At 29.7% G+C, this 20,353-nt stretch overlaps 1 protein-coding gene across 5 annotated transcripts in view; it reads right to left on the bottom strand.

Annotated features, from left to right (window-relative positions):
* The window catches only part of SPoCk (secretory pathway calcium atpase), a 59,392-nt gene that overhangs the window by 32,744 nt on the left and 6,295 nt on the right, over window positions 1-20,353 (bottom strand). Inside the window, exons 1-2 of one of the 5 annotated variants that reach the window (XM_016071903.5) lie at window positions 14,013-14,161; window positions 4,891-5,097 (exon numbers count right to left, since the gene is read on the bottom strand). In XM_016071903.5, the coding sequence (XP_015927389.1) occupies window positions 4,891-5,097; window positions 14,013-14,030 (225 nt within the window). In that variant the 5' untranslated portion in view covers window positions 14,031-14,161. Of the gene's footprint in view, window positions 1-4,890; window positions 5,098-6,559; window positions 6,832-7,124; window positions 7,258-14,012; window positions 14,162-20,353 lie in introns of those variants that run through there. The other 4 variants (XM_016071904.4, XM_016071906.5, XM_016071905.5 and 1 more) reach the window with 4 other exon arrangements.

Below are 20,353 nucleotides of genomic sequence, written 5' to 3'. Positions count from 1 at the left end.
AGATTTTTGGATAAATTCTGGGGAACGAAAGAAGCACATAAAATTCTGGAGTCACCTGCAAAATGAGGGAGAGTTGGCATGTCTGTACACAGGATTCATTGATTCATAGCTTCTTGTGTATAATATCCATGATTATCATACACAGGATTCATTGATAGCTAAATTTAAAACATTGTTTAGACCAAAATGTTTTTTTTTCAGAAATTTTTAACTTAAAAATTTTCAAAAAATTCTAATATAAAATTATATAAATTTCTTAGAGATTTTTATAGTTTCAGAATTAATTCTAAAAATACTGCTATGTTAATAAGTTTCAATTAGCAAAATTACATTATTAACTTAGTGTAAAATAAATTACAGCACTTGAAATGAAAAATATCTTATAATTCTTGTGGATTTTTTGGAAGCAAACTTAGGAGGAACAAAGTAAAAATTTATTGCAGTTATTGAATCTGAATTTTTTTAAATTGAACAAATAAATAAAAATTTTAGTAGTAAATAATAATATATTTCTATTCATTTTTTCTCTTCATAAATTTCTAATATAAAATTATATAAATTTCTTAGAGATTTTTATAGTTTCAGAATTAATTCTAAATATATTGCTATGTTAATAAGTTTCAATTAGCAAAATTACATTATTAACTTAGTGTAAAATAAATTACAGCACTTGAAATGAAAAATATCTTATAATTCTTATAATAATACATAAACAATTTTTAATATCGTTTGAAATATATTGTTATGACTCATTTTTGATAAAATGTAAATTTAAAAATTATAATCATATTAAAAAAATTCAACTCATTAAAAACTAAAGTTCTTAAAGTACCTTTAAAAAAATTAAAAATCCTGAAAATACATAAAAATGGAAGAATCTTTCGTAGAACAAACACCATTAATATAAATTCAAGCAGTATATGGGCAATTCCACGAGATTGTCAACTTTTAAGTGAAATTTTTTTTTATGAATTGCATATTTTAATTTTAAAAATATGTTCAAAAATAGCCAAAGTCTACATATTACTGTTAAATTTTTGATAATTTTAAGTTTTTTGAATCTGGCAGCATTCTAAAGTAATCACATGGCTGACAAGTGAATTCTTCACATTTGTGCTCAAATTGTTTTCTTGAAAAATACTTATAAAATAAAAGAAATGTATCTTTCTTTTGCAATATTTTGATAAAAATATGCATATAGTACAAAATTTAAACATTTAAAACATAGCCTTTAAGTCATTTTAAGTTTAATATATTAAATAAAAGTAACTTTTTTTTGTGTCATTCCGTCACATGTTTTAGTATATTTTTTTAAATAGCAACTGCGTTTTTGAATGAAAATGTGTATATTTTGGAATATAAAGCTGATGTGGCATAAGAATCAATGAGAAATTGTAAAATTCTATGCATTTGATTATTAACTTCCAATAATTAGCGTGACGGAATGACACATCTTCGGCAATGGAATGACAAAACGAGTCCTTGAGAAGCTTAGTCAAAAACTAGGGAATTATTTTTTTTTCAATTAACCTAATGGCTAAAACAGCTGTTGAAAGACAGATAAAATGTTGAAAAAGACCAAGATCCCCATGATATGATGAAGAAAAAAAACAGAGAAAGAAAGGCAGAGAAAAAAGCTTCCACAATAAAAGTTGGACTTAAAAAACTCAGAAGTGCAAACGCTGTTGTGCAGAGATTGTGTAAACAAAGAAAAAATCAAATTCTACCAATCTCTTCACATACAAATAATTTAAATTCCCTATACAAATTCCTGCAGAGTCTTGGTAAAGCCAATAAAAAAAATTGTACACTCACTTCCAAAATCACCAATAGAGGTAAAAAAATTAATTCAGTCTTTATTTGAGAAGTATTTAACATCGAACTCAAAAGAAACTAAGTGAGAAAAGTAATGTTGATGAGCTGTTTAATTTGGTTAAAAAATTTTACTGTCAAGATGATGTTAGTTACAAGCCCCCAAGTATGAAGGATTCAGTCGTAATACAAACTCTGACAGAGTAACGAAGAGTGCAGACGCAATATACACTGGTTATCATAAATTAAGGAAAATTCACAAAAATCGCGATAACTCAAGAAATTACACATGGAATTTTATGAAACTTACCCACAATATACAACACATAGTAAGGTATTAAACAACATAAAAAGAAATTATCAGACATTAATAGTAGTATAGAAATTGGCACATGTATAAAATAAACAAATTGGAAGTATCGGTTTGCAATAGAAAAAGTACCTTTAATATGGAATATGATTGCCTCTAGAAGCAATACAGCACAAACAGCGATGTGTGATGCTTTCAATTATGCGGTCTATCAGTTCAATAGGAAGTGAGAGCCATTGCTCTTGTAAAGCAGTTGCAAGCGTGGCAAGGGTCTGAGGGGGCGGATTGATGGCAGATACACGCCTCCCTAGAGCATCCCAAACGTGCTCGATAGGATTCAAGTCCGGGGATCGAGCTGGCCACTCCATGCGAGTAATTGTTTCCTGTTGAAGATAATCATCAACAATGCGAGCTCTGTGTGGTCTTGCATTATCGTCCTGTAACAGGAAGCAATCACCAATTGCCCCGGCATATGGGCGCACATAAGCATCAAGGATGTTGTCTCGATAAACCTGAGCATTCACGGTTCCCCTTGGAAAGACATGGAGGTATGTGCGCCCTCCTAAGGATATGCCTCCCCAAACACAGACACTGCCTCTTCCGTATGCATCTCTTTCACGGATGTTTGATGGATGATAACGGGTCCCAGGTTCTCTCCATATCAAATAACGTCTACTGTCACTTTCTAGACTAAACCTGGACTCATCCGTAAAGAGAACAGGCCTCCATTGATCTGACGTCCAGTGGACATGTTGTCGGGCCCACTGCAAACGGTCTCTCCTATGGCGTGATGTGAGCGGCACGCAAATGGCTGGTCGTCTCACATACAGACCACCTTCGTGGAGCCTTCTGCGCACAGTTGACGTTGACACCAACCTTCCGGTGGCTGCAGCAAGAGAGGATCTAAGATGTGTCGGAGTAGCGGTTCTATTCCTGCGTGCACTTAATGTCAAATATCGGTCATCGGCACTGGTCGTAACAGTTGGCCGTCCTTGACTGAACCTCCTAGATGCCGAATCTGTGGTTTGAAATTGCCTCCAAAGTCTATGAACCACAGATGGACTCACATTTAGCCATCTGGCCACTTCTGATTGACTCTGCCCTGCCTCTAGTCTCCCGATGGCTCTCCATCGTAGTTCTTCAGGCAAATGATGCCTAGAGGTCATTATTACGAATTGGCTATCTCAGATTTTCAATGTCGCAATCACAGTAAAATTTGTGTGCTTTCTCTCAAACTTGGACTTTTATGCTCCAGGCAGATGACGTAAGCCGAGTGCAGCGCCACTAATTTGCATATTGCAATTTTACTCAGCTACTCTTAGTGGACAACATATGCAAATTTTGCACGGTTTGGCTTACTTTTGAAAGAGTTATCGCTATTTTTGTGATTTTTCCTTAATTTATGATAACCAGTGTATATACTTATGGCCTTAAAAGAGGCTTTTCATAAAGAAGCATATATTGATGTAAAGTGTGTCTTATCTCATTTTTGTTCTTATTCTTATTTTTGTTAAGTGTATTTCATTAATACCTCACAGCACATGCACCTATAAATACCATGTAATTGTGATGTTGTTCTAAAAGGCCAAACAAGATGTTGGCTGCTCTAAAACGGCACATAATATGTAAAAGAATTTTATGATTTCATAAAGTCGAAGCAACAAATCGTTGAAGTTTTGTTTTTGTCCAGCTATTCTATTTAAGAGAGGGCAAAAGACACTTGCTACATTAGCATTGCCAGGAACAAGAGACCTGCACTAGATGCTCATGTAGTTGAGAAGCGAATCATCAAAATTGGAATGCTTTCTAATTTTAACCAAAACCAAGTGTATGATTTGAAAAGCCACTGTTTTGAAGAGGAAATGGAAAATATGATTGAGGAGTATGCGGTCGGCTCTTTAATCATTGTCCCATACTGCGAAAAAAAAGAAGGCACATTTATATGCAGCGTAAATTACTTTGATAAACAAAGACGATTTAGATGTTAAAGTATTTAAAGAACATGGGACAAAAATTGATTTATGCATAAATTTCCTGAGAACGAAGATAAGATGTGATATTGGCAAGTTAGATATAAAACCTCTTCTGAGACAGCCTAATTTTCAAATTGTTGAAATTTTAACTGATTCTTACGTAAATATTAATTCTGTTTATCTGTTACATTCTGTTTATCATTTACATATTAATAAAACATTTTTTAAATGAAGACTTTCTTCCACTAAACTTTTTGTCATTCCGTCACAGCAAATAGATGTTAATAACTGTTAACCAACCTGAGGTTAATTTTCCAAATTCACAATTTACATTGCTTACACATTATACTAAAAGTAAAAAATAGTTCAGGAAAATAATAGTTGCAAAATTCACAGAAACTACCAGTTCTAAGCGGCATGCCGAAAGCTTGGTTGCCAAAATGTCATTCCGTCACACAAGTAAAAAGTTCATAAAATTAAAAATAAAAAAAAATACAAAATTCTTTTTTTTTTTAGTTTATGAATCACATTATACCAATAATAATGATATGCATGAGAAAAAATCACGTTTATTTTAAATTAGATGCATAGAAACTTCAATTAATTGTCATCATGCAAGTCAAAATGTCATTCCGTCACATATGGAATTGCCCATATATAAAAAAAAGGTGATTAAAACTTATACAAATTAAAGTAACTATGAAGCATTTTTAAGTTCCCAATAAAGGCTTTATAACAAAATCGAAAGTTAAATCGCATCCATTATTAAACTAAAAATACAAAAAATAAACTGACTTGTTCAATATATTTTTTCCAAAGAGGTTCTTCTGGTGTCACCTCAAACTCATTGTATCCATGAAAAGAAAGTCTCTGATTGGCCTCGTTCCAGGTGAGGCCATCATGAATATTTGTGTTAAGTAATCTTGCAACTTCATCATAAGTCCAGCGACACGCCTCTTCTGATCGCAAGCAATGCATTCCTTCTTCGTCATTCGGTTGCTTCTGAAAATAGAATTAAACAATGCTTTTAAACATATTTCATAAATGAAAATGGAATTTGTCTAATCAAAATAGTGAAAGCGTGAAGAATCTGATGGAAGAAGAAAATGGAGTTCATAATCTACATAAAATGTACCCCCAAAATAACCGGTTGTTAGCATCAAGTTGGTCATGGTACCACATTTTTAGACCAATTACATCATGGAGGCAATTTGTTTGCATTGAACACTCAGTTCCTTTGATTTTCAGACAAGTTGGTATATAGCCTTCGATATGAACCACCCAACGGTAATCGATCTGCAACTGGGCGACCATCAACTCGCCATAGGGAATAGAATTTAAGTTCTACAAGTATGCAATGAACAGCCAACACAACATGCCATCACAATTCAATTCTCTATATTATTCATAGAATATTATAAATCCATTACAGTAAAAAAAAAATTTAAGTCAGTAAAGAAAATTTTTAAAAACTATATTTTATTTACAGAATATTTCTCAGATTCATCAGCGTTTACATTACATAGAAAAAGAATGAATTAATATAAACAAGAAAAAAATTACATCTTTTAATATTAGAAATAATGATATCTAAGTGTAAAACTTCCAATTTAATTTAATTAAACTAATTGATACACGAAATTAACTTATAATAATCTCCGGTACTTGAATATAAACGATGAATAGATTTTTTTAAAACTTAGTAATATTAAACAGAGTAAAACAATATTTAGTTTTCTAACAAAACAATGTGTTGTTAATGAAAAGTGAGATAAAAAGTTATCCAATATAATAAAGATTAACAGCAAATTCACTATAATTCTAAAAGAAGGATTTAAATTTTGAAACATGTAAAAGTGAAAAATTTTAGTTATGTTATATCGGCTGTTGATAACATAATCTACTTTAAAAATTTTTGTTGCTTTGTTTTAGAAATTTTAAATATATAAAGAGTAGATGAGATTCAGAAAATGATATAATAAATCATGAATGCAGCACCAATATATTATATTTTGGCACTTCATTTAATGCATGACATGTTTCACATCACCAGAGTTTTTAATTTAAACTAAGACTTGATTTAAGAAAAAAAAAGGAAGAAGTGTACTTCCCCTATAAGGATTTAAGTGTTTCATAATTTTTGCCAAAAATACATTAGGTTGTAATAATAAAAAGTCAACAAAAATAATATTACACAAATATAATAAAAGTCATTGAAACAAGTCTAACAATAGGAAGAAAAAAAACACACAGAAATTACGAGGCAAAAAACTTTACTAAGTATTGATTATTTTAAAAATTACAAGTTTAATATTTCTTCAATAAGTACACTGATTTTTAAGTATTTCTCATTCAATAATACTTTAAACGTAACGACGCGAGTTTAAATATATGCAAGCTTAAAACAATACACAAACAAAAATTTATCATTATTATCAATAAATAAACTGTATATAACATATACCCAACACTACAAATGATGATAGAACACTACAAGTGACAATAGTATGATAGGATATCCCTGAAATTTCACTCCGAATCATACAGGTGGTTTTAAAAAATTATCGCAAAATAAGGAAAAAATGTAAAGTTTACCAACAACTTTAGTATACTAAGTTTTAGTCAACAAACTTTCAGTAAATTTTATATGAGTCTGACGTGGCTATTAAGATAAAGAGATAAAAAAGTAAATAAAACTCGGCCCATCATAAGAACGGTACGGTGTCAAACTAGTTTTACATTTGACGCATGATTAAGCAATATTTTCCTGCTTTAAATCTGAATAAAATTGAACAACCGCAAAAGAAAGTGAAGGGAAATATAAGATAACTATTAGAAATGTGTGTGTCAGAGGAGAGTAAGTATTGATTTATAAATCATTTTATTCAAATATGCCAATTAGCGTCATGTTTATTAACATGACAATTATCCAATTAAGTTATTTGATTTCGAAGGAAATCTATAATGAATCAATTTTTTTTATTAAATAATATGATAAATCAATCCAAATACGTGAATGTTTTTCTCACACTAATTTAGGTCAGTCTTATGATGAATACTCGATGAAATCAAAAAATTATTTACAATAGAAAAGGAAGACTAGAAAAATAATGTCTTATCAGAATCTAAACATTAACAGCTTGTGGCGCCACCTCGTAAGCAGAAAATAATATAAAGGAAATTCAACATCGCACTAGCTACGTTTTCAATTTAGCTCATTTTAGTCCAATCAAAAACACGTTATGTTGACCTAAAAATTCATTTAACATAAGTGTTATAAATTTAACATTTATAGTAAAAAATGGGTGCTTGTCGGTTAGGAGAAGCAAGCGGAATGTTGTCAAAAAATGTAGACTTATTTTTTAAACACATAAAAATTAAATTTAATTAAATAAAATTTTAAAAAAATTAACTAAAATAAAAAAATAAAAATTAAAAAGCGATTTTAAAATAAAGTTATTAAAAAAATTTGAGTAATAATTATTACATAAATTTTAAAATATTAATTAAATTTTTAACTAATCGGTAAGTTGCGAATAATAATAGTGAATAATAATAACAGCGACTTTTTCCCCCTTTTTTGTTTCTTAACTTATTTTTCGAAAAAAACTAAATTATCAAAAAAAAGGAAAAATTCATTTCTCGGGGAAAATTTAGTATTTTTAGTGAAGCATATTTATGTTTAAGACATTGGTTATAACATTCTATAATGTGGCAGTGTTCTCACGTATGTAGGCTAACATTAAACATACATTTCCACACAAATACATTCGGATCATCCTCAGGGATGTTTTCCAGACCGTCGCCAATAGCCCATTGTGCAGCTCTAGTGCGACGTAAATGAACTACAACTACAACGTAAATGAACTACAACTACAACAAAACGATTACTTTAAATAACGTTTGATTCAGTAAATGGACTTTCAAGTAATGTTGCCTCATTTTTTTTTAAAAAAGAGAGTTAATTCAATCAATGCTGATATATTTTTAGAATACAATATCAGATAACTTTCTCTGAATATATGCATTTCAGTATAGATTCTGTTTTCTTACCGTCAAAATAGTGTTACTTTACTTTAATGAAGATTAAAAAAATTTCGAACTAAGATTTACAATTTTTCTTGTCATTTTATACTTGATTTTTAGCGACAAAATCTAAATTAACGAAATCTGCCAAATAGTCCCCCCCCCCTACAAAGAAAAGTTTTTTTTCTTTCTTTTTTTTAAAATTGTCCGGAAGAACTTTTGAACCAATAAAATACTTCCAATAAAGAATTAAGTCAACGAGAGAAAACTTTAAGTCAATTTTGACCTTGCCTATTTCACACCAAATAAAATAATCATTATTATTCTTTTATTTATTTATTTTTTTACATTTAATAAGCTATTTTAACCAAACACATTTTGAAATAACATTTGAAAAGAAACATGCAGAATTCATTTATATAAACATGTTATATTGAAATCTTAAATAAATTAATTTGAGCTCACTCTGAAATTCAAATAAAAGTTTGGAATCCGTGTAAAATTACGATAAAATAAACTATTTTTGTAAACGCTTATACATTTTAATGCTTATAATTTTATAGTTAATAAATTTAAGATAATTTAATGTGATTTAAAATAACTTAAATGTAATATATTTATTAAGGACTGCAAATTATTAATGTATGGTATAAATGTTTTAAAATTAATTATTTGCATGTAAATGAAGTTGTAAAAAATTTTTAACAAATTTAAAACCTGCAATTTTAGTGGTTTATTTATTTATTTCTTCATTATTTTTTTTAACGTTAGCATGCTTAAAATCTACAATTTTAGCATTTTATTAATCTTTCATTATTTTTTTATATCATTTTACCATATTTTATTGATCGAAAGTATTAATTTTGAATCTTTTTATTGAAGATTATTAACAAATAAGAAAAGCTTGTATGAAATAATTTTAAATTGTTTAATTATCTTTATTTAGCACAAAACACGTTATTTAAGCTTTTATATATAGCTACATACAAACTAACCATATTAACTTATATATATACTATATTAACTTAGTCATATATTCTTTATATGACTTTTATTCTTCTATTCTTTTCATAAATATAGCTTTCAATTAAATTAACTTTTCTTAAACAGAAATTATAAATTCTGCAAAGGAAGAATTAGATAACTTTTTGATTTATTGATAATACACATCCTCGAGCTGCTTAAAAACAATATTTTATTAATATTGCCTGGATGATGATGGCAACTGTTTCCCCAAGTCCTGCTCTATCATTAAACCGATTTCTTTTCCTTTTTATAGTTTTGTTCCTAAAATCATTTAAGATGAAATTTTTTAAAAAATGATGTTGATGAAACAAGCGAAGCAAATCTATTATATCACATTTTTTGTTACGATTCCATTTCGTCTATCATCTCAAACCAAATATTAAGGCACATTTCACGTAGAAAATGAAAGTTATTTTAGCGATAAAAAAAAGAGATCCGTTGTACTTGTACACTATTAGCGATGAATAAATAGAACTAAAAGCACGTAAACACGCAGACGTAATTAATAGAATATGAATTCAAATTGTATATTTTTATTCTCACAAATAAAGAAACAATATTGCTGTCTAACTTTTGCTAAGTCTTTTAATTACTTGTACACATTACACATCCGTTACACTTATCTGTAGATAAGAGGTGGGGGTAAAAATAAGAAATACATAACGGAAAGGTCAGACGAAAACACGAAAGTAAACTGTTTTTTAGAACTAGGTTTCATTTTGCTTCTAATGGGGAAAACAAAGGTAGAGTCATTTTAGGGTAACGGATAAACTTGTATTAGAATTTTTCTTAACATTTTGAGTTATTATTTAATACTTTACATAATGAGTTAATAAATTCATAGAAGAATTATTTAATCCTAATCTAAGCACAATTAATGAAAAAAATTAATAAATCTCAACTTTAAGATTTAATGCAAAATTTTCATTAACATATTTTTCATGCTTCATTCAATATTTTGTATTACATAATTTTTATCAAAAAAAGTTTAAAATGTTACATTTAGCATTTTAAAAATTTATACTAATGAAATACAGCAAGTCTCTTTCTGCCTTAAAGGTAGCGTAACTTTTCAGACACATTTCCGAACAATAATTTTTAAAATTTGCAGTTATTTAAATCTAAAAGGAGCACTTATTCATCATTGAAATTTTTTTAATTTACAAAATCAATTATTGATAAATCTTTGAATATGAATGAAAAAAATTTTTTTACTTTTTTTTCGGGATTTTATATTTTTTAGAACAAATATAATTCTGATAATTGAGCAGATTTTTTTAATAACTATTTGACTGTTTTTGATAATTAAATAAGTCATAAATAAAAAAGGCCATAAAAAGTAAATTATATTTTTTCTAGCAATTAAAGCGTCAGAATACATATATATATATATATATATATATATATATATATATATATATATATATATATATATATATATATATATATATGGGCAGAATAAATTATGGAACGAATTTTACCAACAAATTTTATTGTATTTCTCTAGAAATACTTAACGAATGTAGTTTAGTTTATGCGACTTACATACATATCAATGGAGTATAAAAATTTTTAAAGATATGAAGGTTCGACATGGAATTACAAACAGAAAATAATGTTTTTAAACATCCTATTCGAAAAAACTCAGCAATGGATTTTTAACTTGTGACAGTTATTTTGGTTATTATAAACAATAATTACACAAAATTTACTGTAAACATATACTGTAAATGTGATAAAGATACTGTAAACATATTATGAGAAAAAAAATACTTAAATGTTTAATTTAATCTATCTGTACTTTGAATATCAAGAATTAAAAGATTTTTATAAATGTAATTTCAAATGTGTTGGAATTTAACGCATACCAAGAAAGTAAGTAATTTCGTTCGCTAAAATTAATAATTGCAGCAATAATAAATTTTAAAACTAAGAAAATAAATAATAAAGTATCAATAATTTAAAACACTGTTTTTTAACTTTTTAAATCAATATATAGATAAAAAATCATTTGATTTATATCAATGATTTTTTTAAAAAAAATCATGATTTAAATCGTGATTTAAATCAAGCTGATTTAAATCATGATTTAAATCGTGATTTAAATCAAGCTGATTTAAATCAACAAACCCTGATACGAAATACTTCTATAATACTTATTATATATTATTTAATAGTACGAAAACTACTTTGAAAATTGCTTACCTTTACATACAATTTTTACATTGCATACTCTTTTTGATACTTTTTAAATTTTCAAGATATTCAAATCGGACGTTTATCGTCAGTTGCCAAATACAAGAATACAAAATTAAGATTATTGTTTTTTTTTTTTTAATTTTTCCAGCATATGCGAAGTGTATAAGATAATTACTCATATCTTGAGCAATTTTAAACGAATGGTTTTTAAATTTTTAACGAATATTTTTATTATTCATTAAAAATTTCTCGAAAAATTTTGCTTAATTTTATTGAATGCTTTTTAAGTTATAGCAACAAAACTAAAACAAAAAAATTTAGTTCCTTAAAAAAATGTTCATATCTCCATAAATATTTAAGCCATGTTTATGAATTTTGGTGTAAATATTACATACTATACAAAATAACTGCTACGAGTAACAAATCTATTGCTACATTTTTTGGCATAGGGTGTTCAAAAACATTATTTTCCATTTGTAATTTATTGTCTGACTTTCAAACCTCTAAAAGCTTTAAACTTCATTGATATGTATGAGAAATCGCATCATATCTGAACAATTCTGAAGTTATAAAATAATTCGTAAAATATTTCTGGAAAAATTATGAAAAAACGTATTAGAAGTGTTTCCATTATTTTGTCCTTCCTGTATATATAATTTATATATATACAAAATTGGCACCGGTGTCCCATCTGCGTCAAAAGGTTGAGGGAAAAACTAATCAGTAGTTCGATAAAAAACGCAATTAATAATCATAATATTAATACACTCCCAAAACATTAAAATTTATTTCACGAAAAAAAAAATCAGGTCTTAAATTTTTTTGGTTCCTTGGGGTATTTATCCACTTTTCCTTCGAGGTTAATATCTTCCTTACCTGTACTATGCATGATTCTTTATCGCCTTACGAGATCATTGCCAACAAAACCAATTATTTTTATTTTTTCAAATGCCGGATGCTATTTAGGCAAAGTATGAAATAATCGTCCTGATGAGGTTATTATGTAAATGATGTGCATGTTACTGTGAATGACCGAAATCGGTGGTTGTTGACTTTCACCGGTGAATGTTGACAATCAAATTAGTCGCTTCGGTGAATGTCCGAAATATTTATTACATCCGATTTGATATTAATTTATTCGTGGATATAATTACATTTATTCGATATTTTAATACTTACTGACGATAGATTAGAACAAACATCAGTGTTTGGAGTATCGGGCAAATATATACCGGGCAATGGCACTTGACTTTTAAAAAAACATCAGTGTAGGGTAGGGTATACCGGGCAGTGGCACTTGACCTTAAAAAAGCATCAGTGTAGGGTATAAAGGGCAAATGTATACCGGGCAATGGCATCTAACCAGATCTAGTATGACTAGACCTTTATTAATGTCCGAAATATATACTAGGTCTAGTGCTACTTTTGCTTTTGCTTAAATATTTTTAAAAAATTAAACAAAGCGTTTGAATCAATTTTAAACTGATAACGAAATTATTGCTTCAAAATTAAAAAAATAATAATAATAACTGCGCAGATAAGAGTAATTGAAGTAGTTGCTTTATACAGCGCATGAGCGGAAATTTTTTTTTTAAAAAAATTATCCAGGTGCATCTAAAAGTGGATGAATATCCCAAGACACCAATTTTTTTAAATTCATGATCATTATTATTATTTTACTTTGTCGTTTATTAACTCACTTTAGTCTCTGTTGAGGATGATATCTTACAATCAAAATTTTGATGACTTTAAGAACCAGTCAGAACATTCAAATCCATACTGGAGCATTATTCCAGATGATGATGCAAGTTTGAATAATTTTTTGATTGCTATAAGCAGAATTTATAGTCATTTTCCTTGTCAATCAAAATTCCGACTCAATAAAAAGCTAAAAATTTCACCCAGAGCTATGTATCTGGTGAAAATATGAGTTGCAATCTTTTTCCTGACGCTTTTAAGCAGAATTTGTCGCAGAATTATGGAGCAACCCAAAATCAGTCAACAAGCATAACACGTCTAAAACTCTACTTGAGTTTTTCATCAAATACAAATGAAAAACTCAAATTAATATTGTTGAATAAATATTAATAGTTAATCAAAAGAGTTTAGGAATAAGTGATCTATCTATAAAACTTGAGAGTACAAACAAAAACGTCAAACGAATGTTCAAACATGCTGGGCTTAATTCAGATTCTGGAATTAAAAAACTGGTCTCTAAGAGATGTGAAATAGCTGAATTCTCGGTACGGCCAAATTTTTACGAAACTAAGATAATATTTAAATTATGTGTTCAGCTTCATGACTAACTTCACTCAAATAAACTGTAATAATCACTTGCTGTGATATTGCATATGGTTATAAGGTTACTTAGTTAAAATCTTTACATTAATAATTGAAGAATTGTAATTAAAACAGGAGAGAAAATGAAAAGTTTTTTTTTTTTTTTCAAATAAACTTTTTTTTCATAGTTGATGTCCAGCTAGTATATTTTTAATTCCGTCAGTATAATTTTAATTTCGCGTATAGTTTGTGGGGTTGCACATATTATTTATAAAAAAGATATTATTAATTATAACACAAAATAATTTTCGATCCATTGCAGTTTTCCAACTAAATACCCACAAATCAATTATTAAAATATATGAATAAAAAATAAAGTGACTTACTTTAATATTTTTCATCATAGTAAATGTAAATCAAAGCGAAAATAATTCATAACAAACAAAAAGAAACGGGACAATTAATCCAGGAAGGAGCGCAACGCACCAATACACAAATAAAAAAAGTAAACTTTCCAAATAAAAGAGATATTTGGAATTGACAAGGGAAAATAACACCTGCCGAGCGAAATCGGAAACCTTTCATGTGAAAATTGCTTTTTCAAATGACTATAGAGTTTCAATTAAAGCTCCGAAACGCTTCATAGAAATGACATTCGAAACGAATTACCCTTTCCAGAATGCCGATTCAATCAATTCTCTAATTGTAACAATAGCCTTCGATCACGCTTTCACAGACATTCCATTAAAAATTATTCTGTTAAGTCAGAAATTACAAATTTTCACTGTCTAAAATTAAATAGTAGAAAATAATCAACCATCGGTTTTGAATTTTTGAAAAACAAATGAAATTTATGAGAAATTGAGTTTCATACTGTTGGACTGATTTATTTATTTATTTATTACATTAGCATAAATTCTAATTGACATTTGTAACCTTTTTAACTGAGTTTATTTTTCCCTTTAAAAAAAACACCGAGTATTTTTATAATAAGCGAAATATATGTTTTATTAACTAAGATAATTTTGCTTAAATGAAACACTTTTTGCTACATATTCCCCTTGATATTAAACGAAAAAGCTAAAACTTAGTTAGAAGCCACCTTTTTTTGTTGTTATTCAACAATTTGTAGATATTGAGAAGTGGGTAACAGTAAACCATACATTTTGCCAACGTAATCCCACCTTAGCTAGCGACTAGCTCAGTTTTCCACTTTTCAGGGCTCTACCTTTGGATCATGGTAGTGGTAAGTAAAGCACAGCGCCTGAACTGATCCCCTTCGATTTAAAAACATTTCTAGATATACCTTGGAACTTCATTTTAATTAATAACAGGAGTTTAATTTATAACCGGCCGACCCAATTCTGAGTTTTCAACTATCAAGTTTCAACTCCGTAACCATGTAATTTTGAACCCAACCCAGAAGACAAGAGTCAAGCATTAGGACAAACTAGTCTTCGTGAAGGACTTTTTCACGAATCTAACCCGCATTTATGCTATATGGAGAGGAAAAGATAGAAAACCTCCCACAGTTTGCCAGACAGCAAGGTAACTCTAAACCAGGATCTGTCTACCAGGAAAGAGGGATATTTTATGCCAGCAGTGTCGTCGGTGCTAACCGGGTGCAGAATTCATATAGACCTGGAATTCGATCCCGAGTCACAAGAGGCGAGCACTCTATCCCCTCGAGCCACCACGGCATGTAGCATGGAATTGTTGAGATAGCTTCACTCAAGAAAATTATTCAACAGGTTCCAGATCCTTACAAACCAATTTTAACACGAATTATTTGAATGGCCTGTGTATATAATGAACTTGCATATCTACTTCTCAATTGTTAATTTAAACAGACCGGGGTTGGTCGGGAATAGAGTATTAGGTTTCAAATAAAGCGAGCACGTTGCATTGTTGAGTTTAAATATCCATAGAGATAGGCAAGTCATGAGAAAGAAAATTCCTCCCGCCATCGTGCAAACCAGTGCAGGTTTTCGTGATTTTCATCTACAGGTTATTTAAACCAGGTAACGTTCTATCAAAAACTCTTAAATAAAAACGCGATCGCCCTCATACAAAAGTTAGATGTCCGAATATAACGTAAACACTAAAAGGGGGGAGAGATTTGTGATTTACTTATTTTTATCTGACAAGGGTAACAAAGAGGAATGAAAAATACTTACATATAATCCTAAAATCCCTTCAATTTTAATTTTTTTTTTTTTTTTTTTTTTTTTTTAAATACAAAATAAATGTAACAAAGCTTTCGGAAGAAAAAAGTTGGAAAAAAGTTCGTTCGATGAATTTCAAAATTGTATTTTTTTTTTTTTTTTTTTTTTTTTCTTTTCATAAAATGGCTTTATTAACGTAAATTTAATTTCATAAAAAGTTACATCTTTTAGGTGAATCTACATAAAATTAGATTATTAAAGTAACAGTCAAAAGATAAAGTGAAAAACACAGGAAAAATTTATGTGATTATTTTACATAAACACAGGATTAGGTTTGCGATTTGCTTATTTTTGCTGACATAGGGGAGGAAGGGTCCAAACTGGCCAACAACATGCTTACTTGTCTTTTTGGTAGGGTTCTGAAACTAAGCTAAAATATTGAACATAGATTTAAACAGGCTGTTTAACGTCAGTGATAAAATAAAATCTCAAACTTGAAGAATAAAATAAGGCATATCAAGACATATATCAGGTTACAATCTTAGGACTGTCTACTACTACGCTTTTTGCAAAATATTTAATAGAGTGGTAGACAATTGAAAACTAACGATTGCGGAATTTTTAAAAATTTCGCCAACATTTTAAGAGCCTCACCATGAGACTTGGAATAAAGTGGCGTTTTATATGAACTTTTGAGTCATTTACGTGTAGGGGTGCGTAAGATAACTTTAAATAAAATTCACAGAACAAAGAATCATACATTAAAATATAAACTTAGCTAAAACTAAAAAGAAATTTTCCCACAGAACGTAGAAAGTTGGCAGACATGCATACTGAACACAGTGTCAAATTTGAAAACGTATTTCAACAGAGTTCTAATAATAATAATAATAAATATGAGGGCGAATTTTTCCACGACGTTAACATTAGTTGACAAAAAACCTTAAGTAAATAAGTGGAAGAAAAAAAAGATTTACCAACTAAATTTATTCCCCCAAATAAATAATATACGCCGAACAATAAATATATGTAAGGCAAGCCCAATTCTCGGAGAAAAAATTTCATGCTTGAGCAACAACCTTCTGACTATAAACGCTTCGTTAAAAGAGACAAATAGTACTTAAGTTTTACAAATGAATGATCTAAGCTTTTCTGCAAATAAACCATAAAGTATATTTCGTATATAATTTTTTTTTGTTGGTATTAATGAATCAATAAATAATGCCTTTTTTTGATAAATCGTGCTCAACCATCTCGTCCAAGGCTGAAAACATCATTTTTATATTCAGTCACGTAACGTGTTATATCAATCAATCACTCCTTAGTTCATAGAAAATAAATCATTTGAGCTTGGACGTCGATTTTAGATCCTCTTTACCAAATAATGCAAATATATATCTGAATAACTCTTTAGTTTTGTTACAATATTTGGGAATGGGTCTTTCATTGTGTCCAATAATTTAAATAGACTCCAATAATCATTGTTTTTACTTGATTAAAAACTTCATTCGCTTCAAAGAATATGTAAATAGGAAATTTATTTATTTCAAATGGCAGAACAAAACAAGAAAGTAAAAAGTCATTTCCTTAGGAGCGCTCTTGCTTCCCAATATCGCTCAGTAGACGACGATCTGCGGAGGGCCCTACAGCACAGGATGTGGCTGCCATCCAAAATAGCTTGGCTCTTGCACAGAGAACAATAGGGATCAGGTGCCAGCCCTAAACGAAACAGGTGCGCGTTTAGGCAGTCATGTCCGGTATATAGTCGAAACTGAGCCACCGCTTCGCGGCGCGGCCAGTCTGGAATGGTGTTATGTCGAAGATCTCTCCACACTTTGGTTTTTACCCTTTCTGATAATTAGTGATGGAAATCCCTATTGAGTTTTGATCTAACAATCCTTTTTAAAGTTGAAAAGGCGACTGGGCTACTAAGAGCCTGGAGAATTCTTGTGCCTCTCTTTGCCAAAACATCAGCCCTCTCATTTCCTGCAATATCACAGTGCCCGGGAATCCATTGTAGGGCTACAGTTTTACCAGATTGGTGGAGTTTACGCATCTCATCCTGACATTTTAGAACGTCGCGAGTGGAAGGGCAATGCATAGATTCAATTGTAAATAGGAAATAACAATTGACATGTTTCAAACGTTCAAAAACAAGCGCCCATTTTCAAGACTTTCAAAATCTAGAAAATGGGCACCGGTTTTTGAGCGATTGGAAATATGTTGACTGATATTTCTTGTTTACATATTTTTGAAGCGAATAATGCTTTTAATCAGGTAATATCTTATCGCATCAGGTTCTACTTTTTTCAATATTTTTAAGATGACTAATGTTAAGTGTAAAATACAATCAATTCCCCAGTTCAATAAAGATTAATTAATAAGCGGTATGTAACAATAACTGATAAATGGAACGGAGTTTATAAAATAAAAGAGGAAGACGGAAAAAAAAGCAAACTTGTTTCCTTTGAGGTTTTAAATTTGCTTAGAATTAAATAATATAAATTAGTTTATTAACATTAAGGATAAAATCCGCGCCGTGAAATCTGATTGATATCCTTATTCATTTAAAATTCAAAGAAGTGTTGTTCAACCCTCAATGAAATTATTTAATAAGTTTTAAAATGGAAACCAAGCAATCGATGGTGCTAAAATCGTAGTTTATAAACTCCTAGTACTATATACAGTGCAACCTGTGTATAACGATACTGTCTATAACGATAAACCTGTCTATAACGATAAACCTGTCTATAGCGATATTTCCTTGAGGTCCAGGTGAAATTCCTATTTACTCAATGTATTTTTAACCCGTTTATAGCGATAACCACTTTTCAGTTAAACATGTCTACAACGATAATTTTTCCTCTTTTGATAGTTCTATTCCGATTTTTCTACCATTGGAAAACGACTCTCTATCGAGCCTAAATGTGAGATAACAAAATGTTTTTTTTTTTTCTATCTCCTTTGTATGTAATATTCTTTCGTTGTTTCTGAGAAAAAAAGCCACTTTTAGGGGAAATTAGAGCAGTAGAAATGGGTGAAGGGGTATTGTAGGAGAGAGAGAGCTTCGTCAGAAAAACGGGTGACACACTGACAACTGCACTCCTCACAACAATCCTCCAAGTTTGAAAAATATAAAATTGTTTTATTTCCCCCCAAATTGCACGTCGATTCTACAGCCATTAGATTTGGGAATAATAAAATGTTTCAAAGGATACTATCGAAAAAGATTAGTTCAGAACGTTGTTTATAATCTGGATTATAAACTCCCAAATCCTTATGCAGTTGATGTAAAAAATGCATGTGATTGGATTTCCGGAGGGTGGAATTCATTGACACAATCCACCATCCAAAATTGTTGGAAGAAAGCTTCTTTCTTTGAGGATAAAAGCAACGGAAATGCAGAAACTGAGCTTACTGAAATCACTGAAGAAGAAGAAAAATGTGTGGCAGGCTTAAATTCGATTGTCAGCGATTTCCAAAGATCATCTAATGCATCATTTCTATTTAACGCAGATGAATTTTTAAATTTAGATAATGATGTGTTGGTTTTCAGTGATGAAGAGATTTTAGCAGAAGTTATCCCGGGTGATCAAAGTGATGAGGAAGAAGCAGCTGACTGTTCTCAAAACAGGACTCAAATTTCACCCGAGAATGCCATATTGCTAATTAACACTTTGCAAGATTTTGATGCAACATTACCAAATGTAACTGATGTTCATTTGAATTCATTAGATGGACTGAAATCTATGTGCATGGAAATCGCAATTGCTTCCAAAATAAGCAAACAAAACTAACCGATTATTTTTCTAAATAATTTCTGTTTTGATTCATAAAATTGTAAGTAAATTTTTCTTGTGTGCTGTTTCATAATTCTAAGTAAAATTTTCATTTGGAGCCTATAAAAGAAGTTTAATTTATCATTAGTTTTAAACGTATACTTTTAAATTTCAAACCTGTCTATAACGATGACCTGCCTATAACAATATTTTATTTAGGTCCCTACAGTATCGTTATAGACAGGTTTTACTGTATATATATATCAGGGCTCGAAATAACTCAGAAATTTTACCCGTCCCCGAGGACGGCTTGTCCAACAATGTACCCGTCCTCCTTTGAAACTAACCCGTAGCTTCTAAATAAATAAAAATATAATTTTCTCTTATTTATTTCAAACATCTATATAAATTGCACAATGAATTAGTAGTTACTAGGATTAAAAATACTAGGATTACATCATACAATAATAAAAGAAATACTAGGTTGCTAATAGTAACCTAGTTAAATGAATCAAATATGACGTTTGCCAGTTCCACAATCAAGCCAATGATTTACAGAGGTCTCTGCACAGAAATCTGAAAGGGATTTTCCATTTAGGACAGATCTTCATAATTGTGCTTAACGCTTCTTGTTTAAAACCAGTACGTAATGTGTTTTTTTTATTTTTTTTTTTTTTGTAAGTTCATTGTCGAAAAGCTCCTTTCAACCAGTACTCCCAGACAGAGAAAACATCAATTCTACCATACGCAGTATGTCGCTGTATTTCTAGATTAGAGCGTCAT

The sequence above is a fragment of the Parasteatoda tepidariorum genome, chromosome 3 (assembly GCF_982258835.1).
Source record: "Parasteatoda tepidariorum strain Cologne lab strain chromosome 3, Ptep-v5.0, whole genome shotgun sequence".
Taxonomy (NCBI): Eukaryota; Metazoa; Arthropoda; class Arachnida; order Araneae; family Theridiidae; genus Parasteatoda; species Parasteatoda tepidariorum.
Note: the sequence above shows the minus strand (reverse complement) of the source record. Positions and strands in the feature narration are given on the sequence as shown.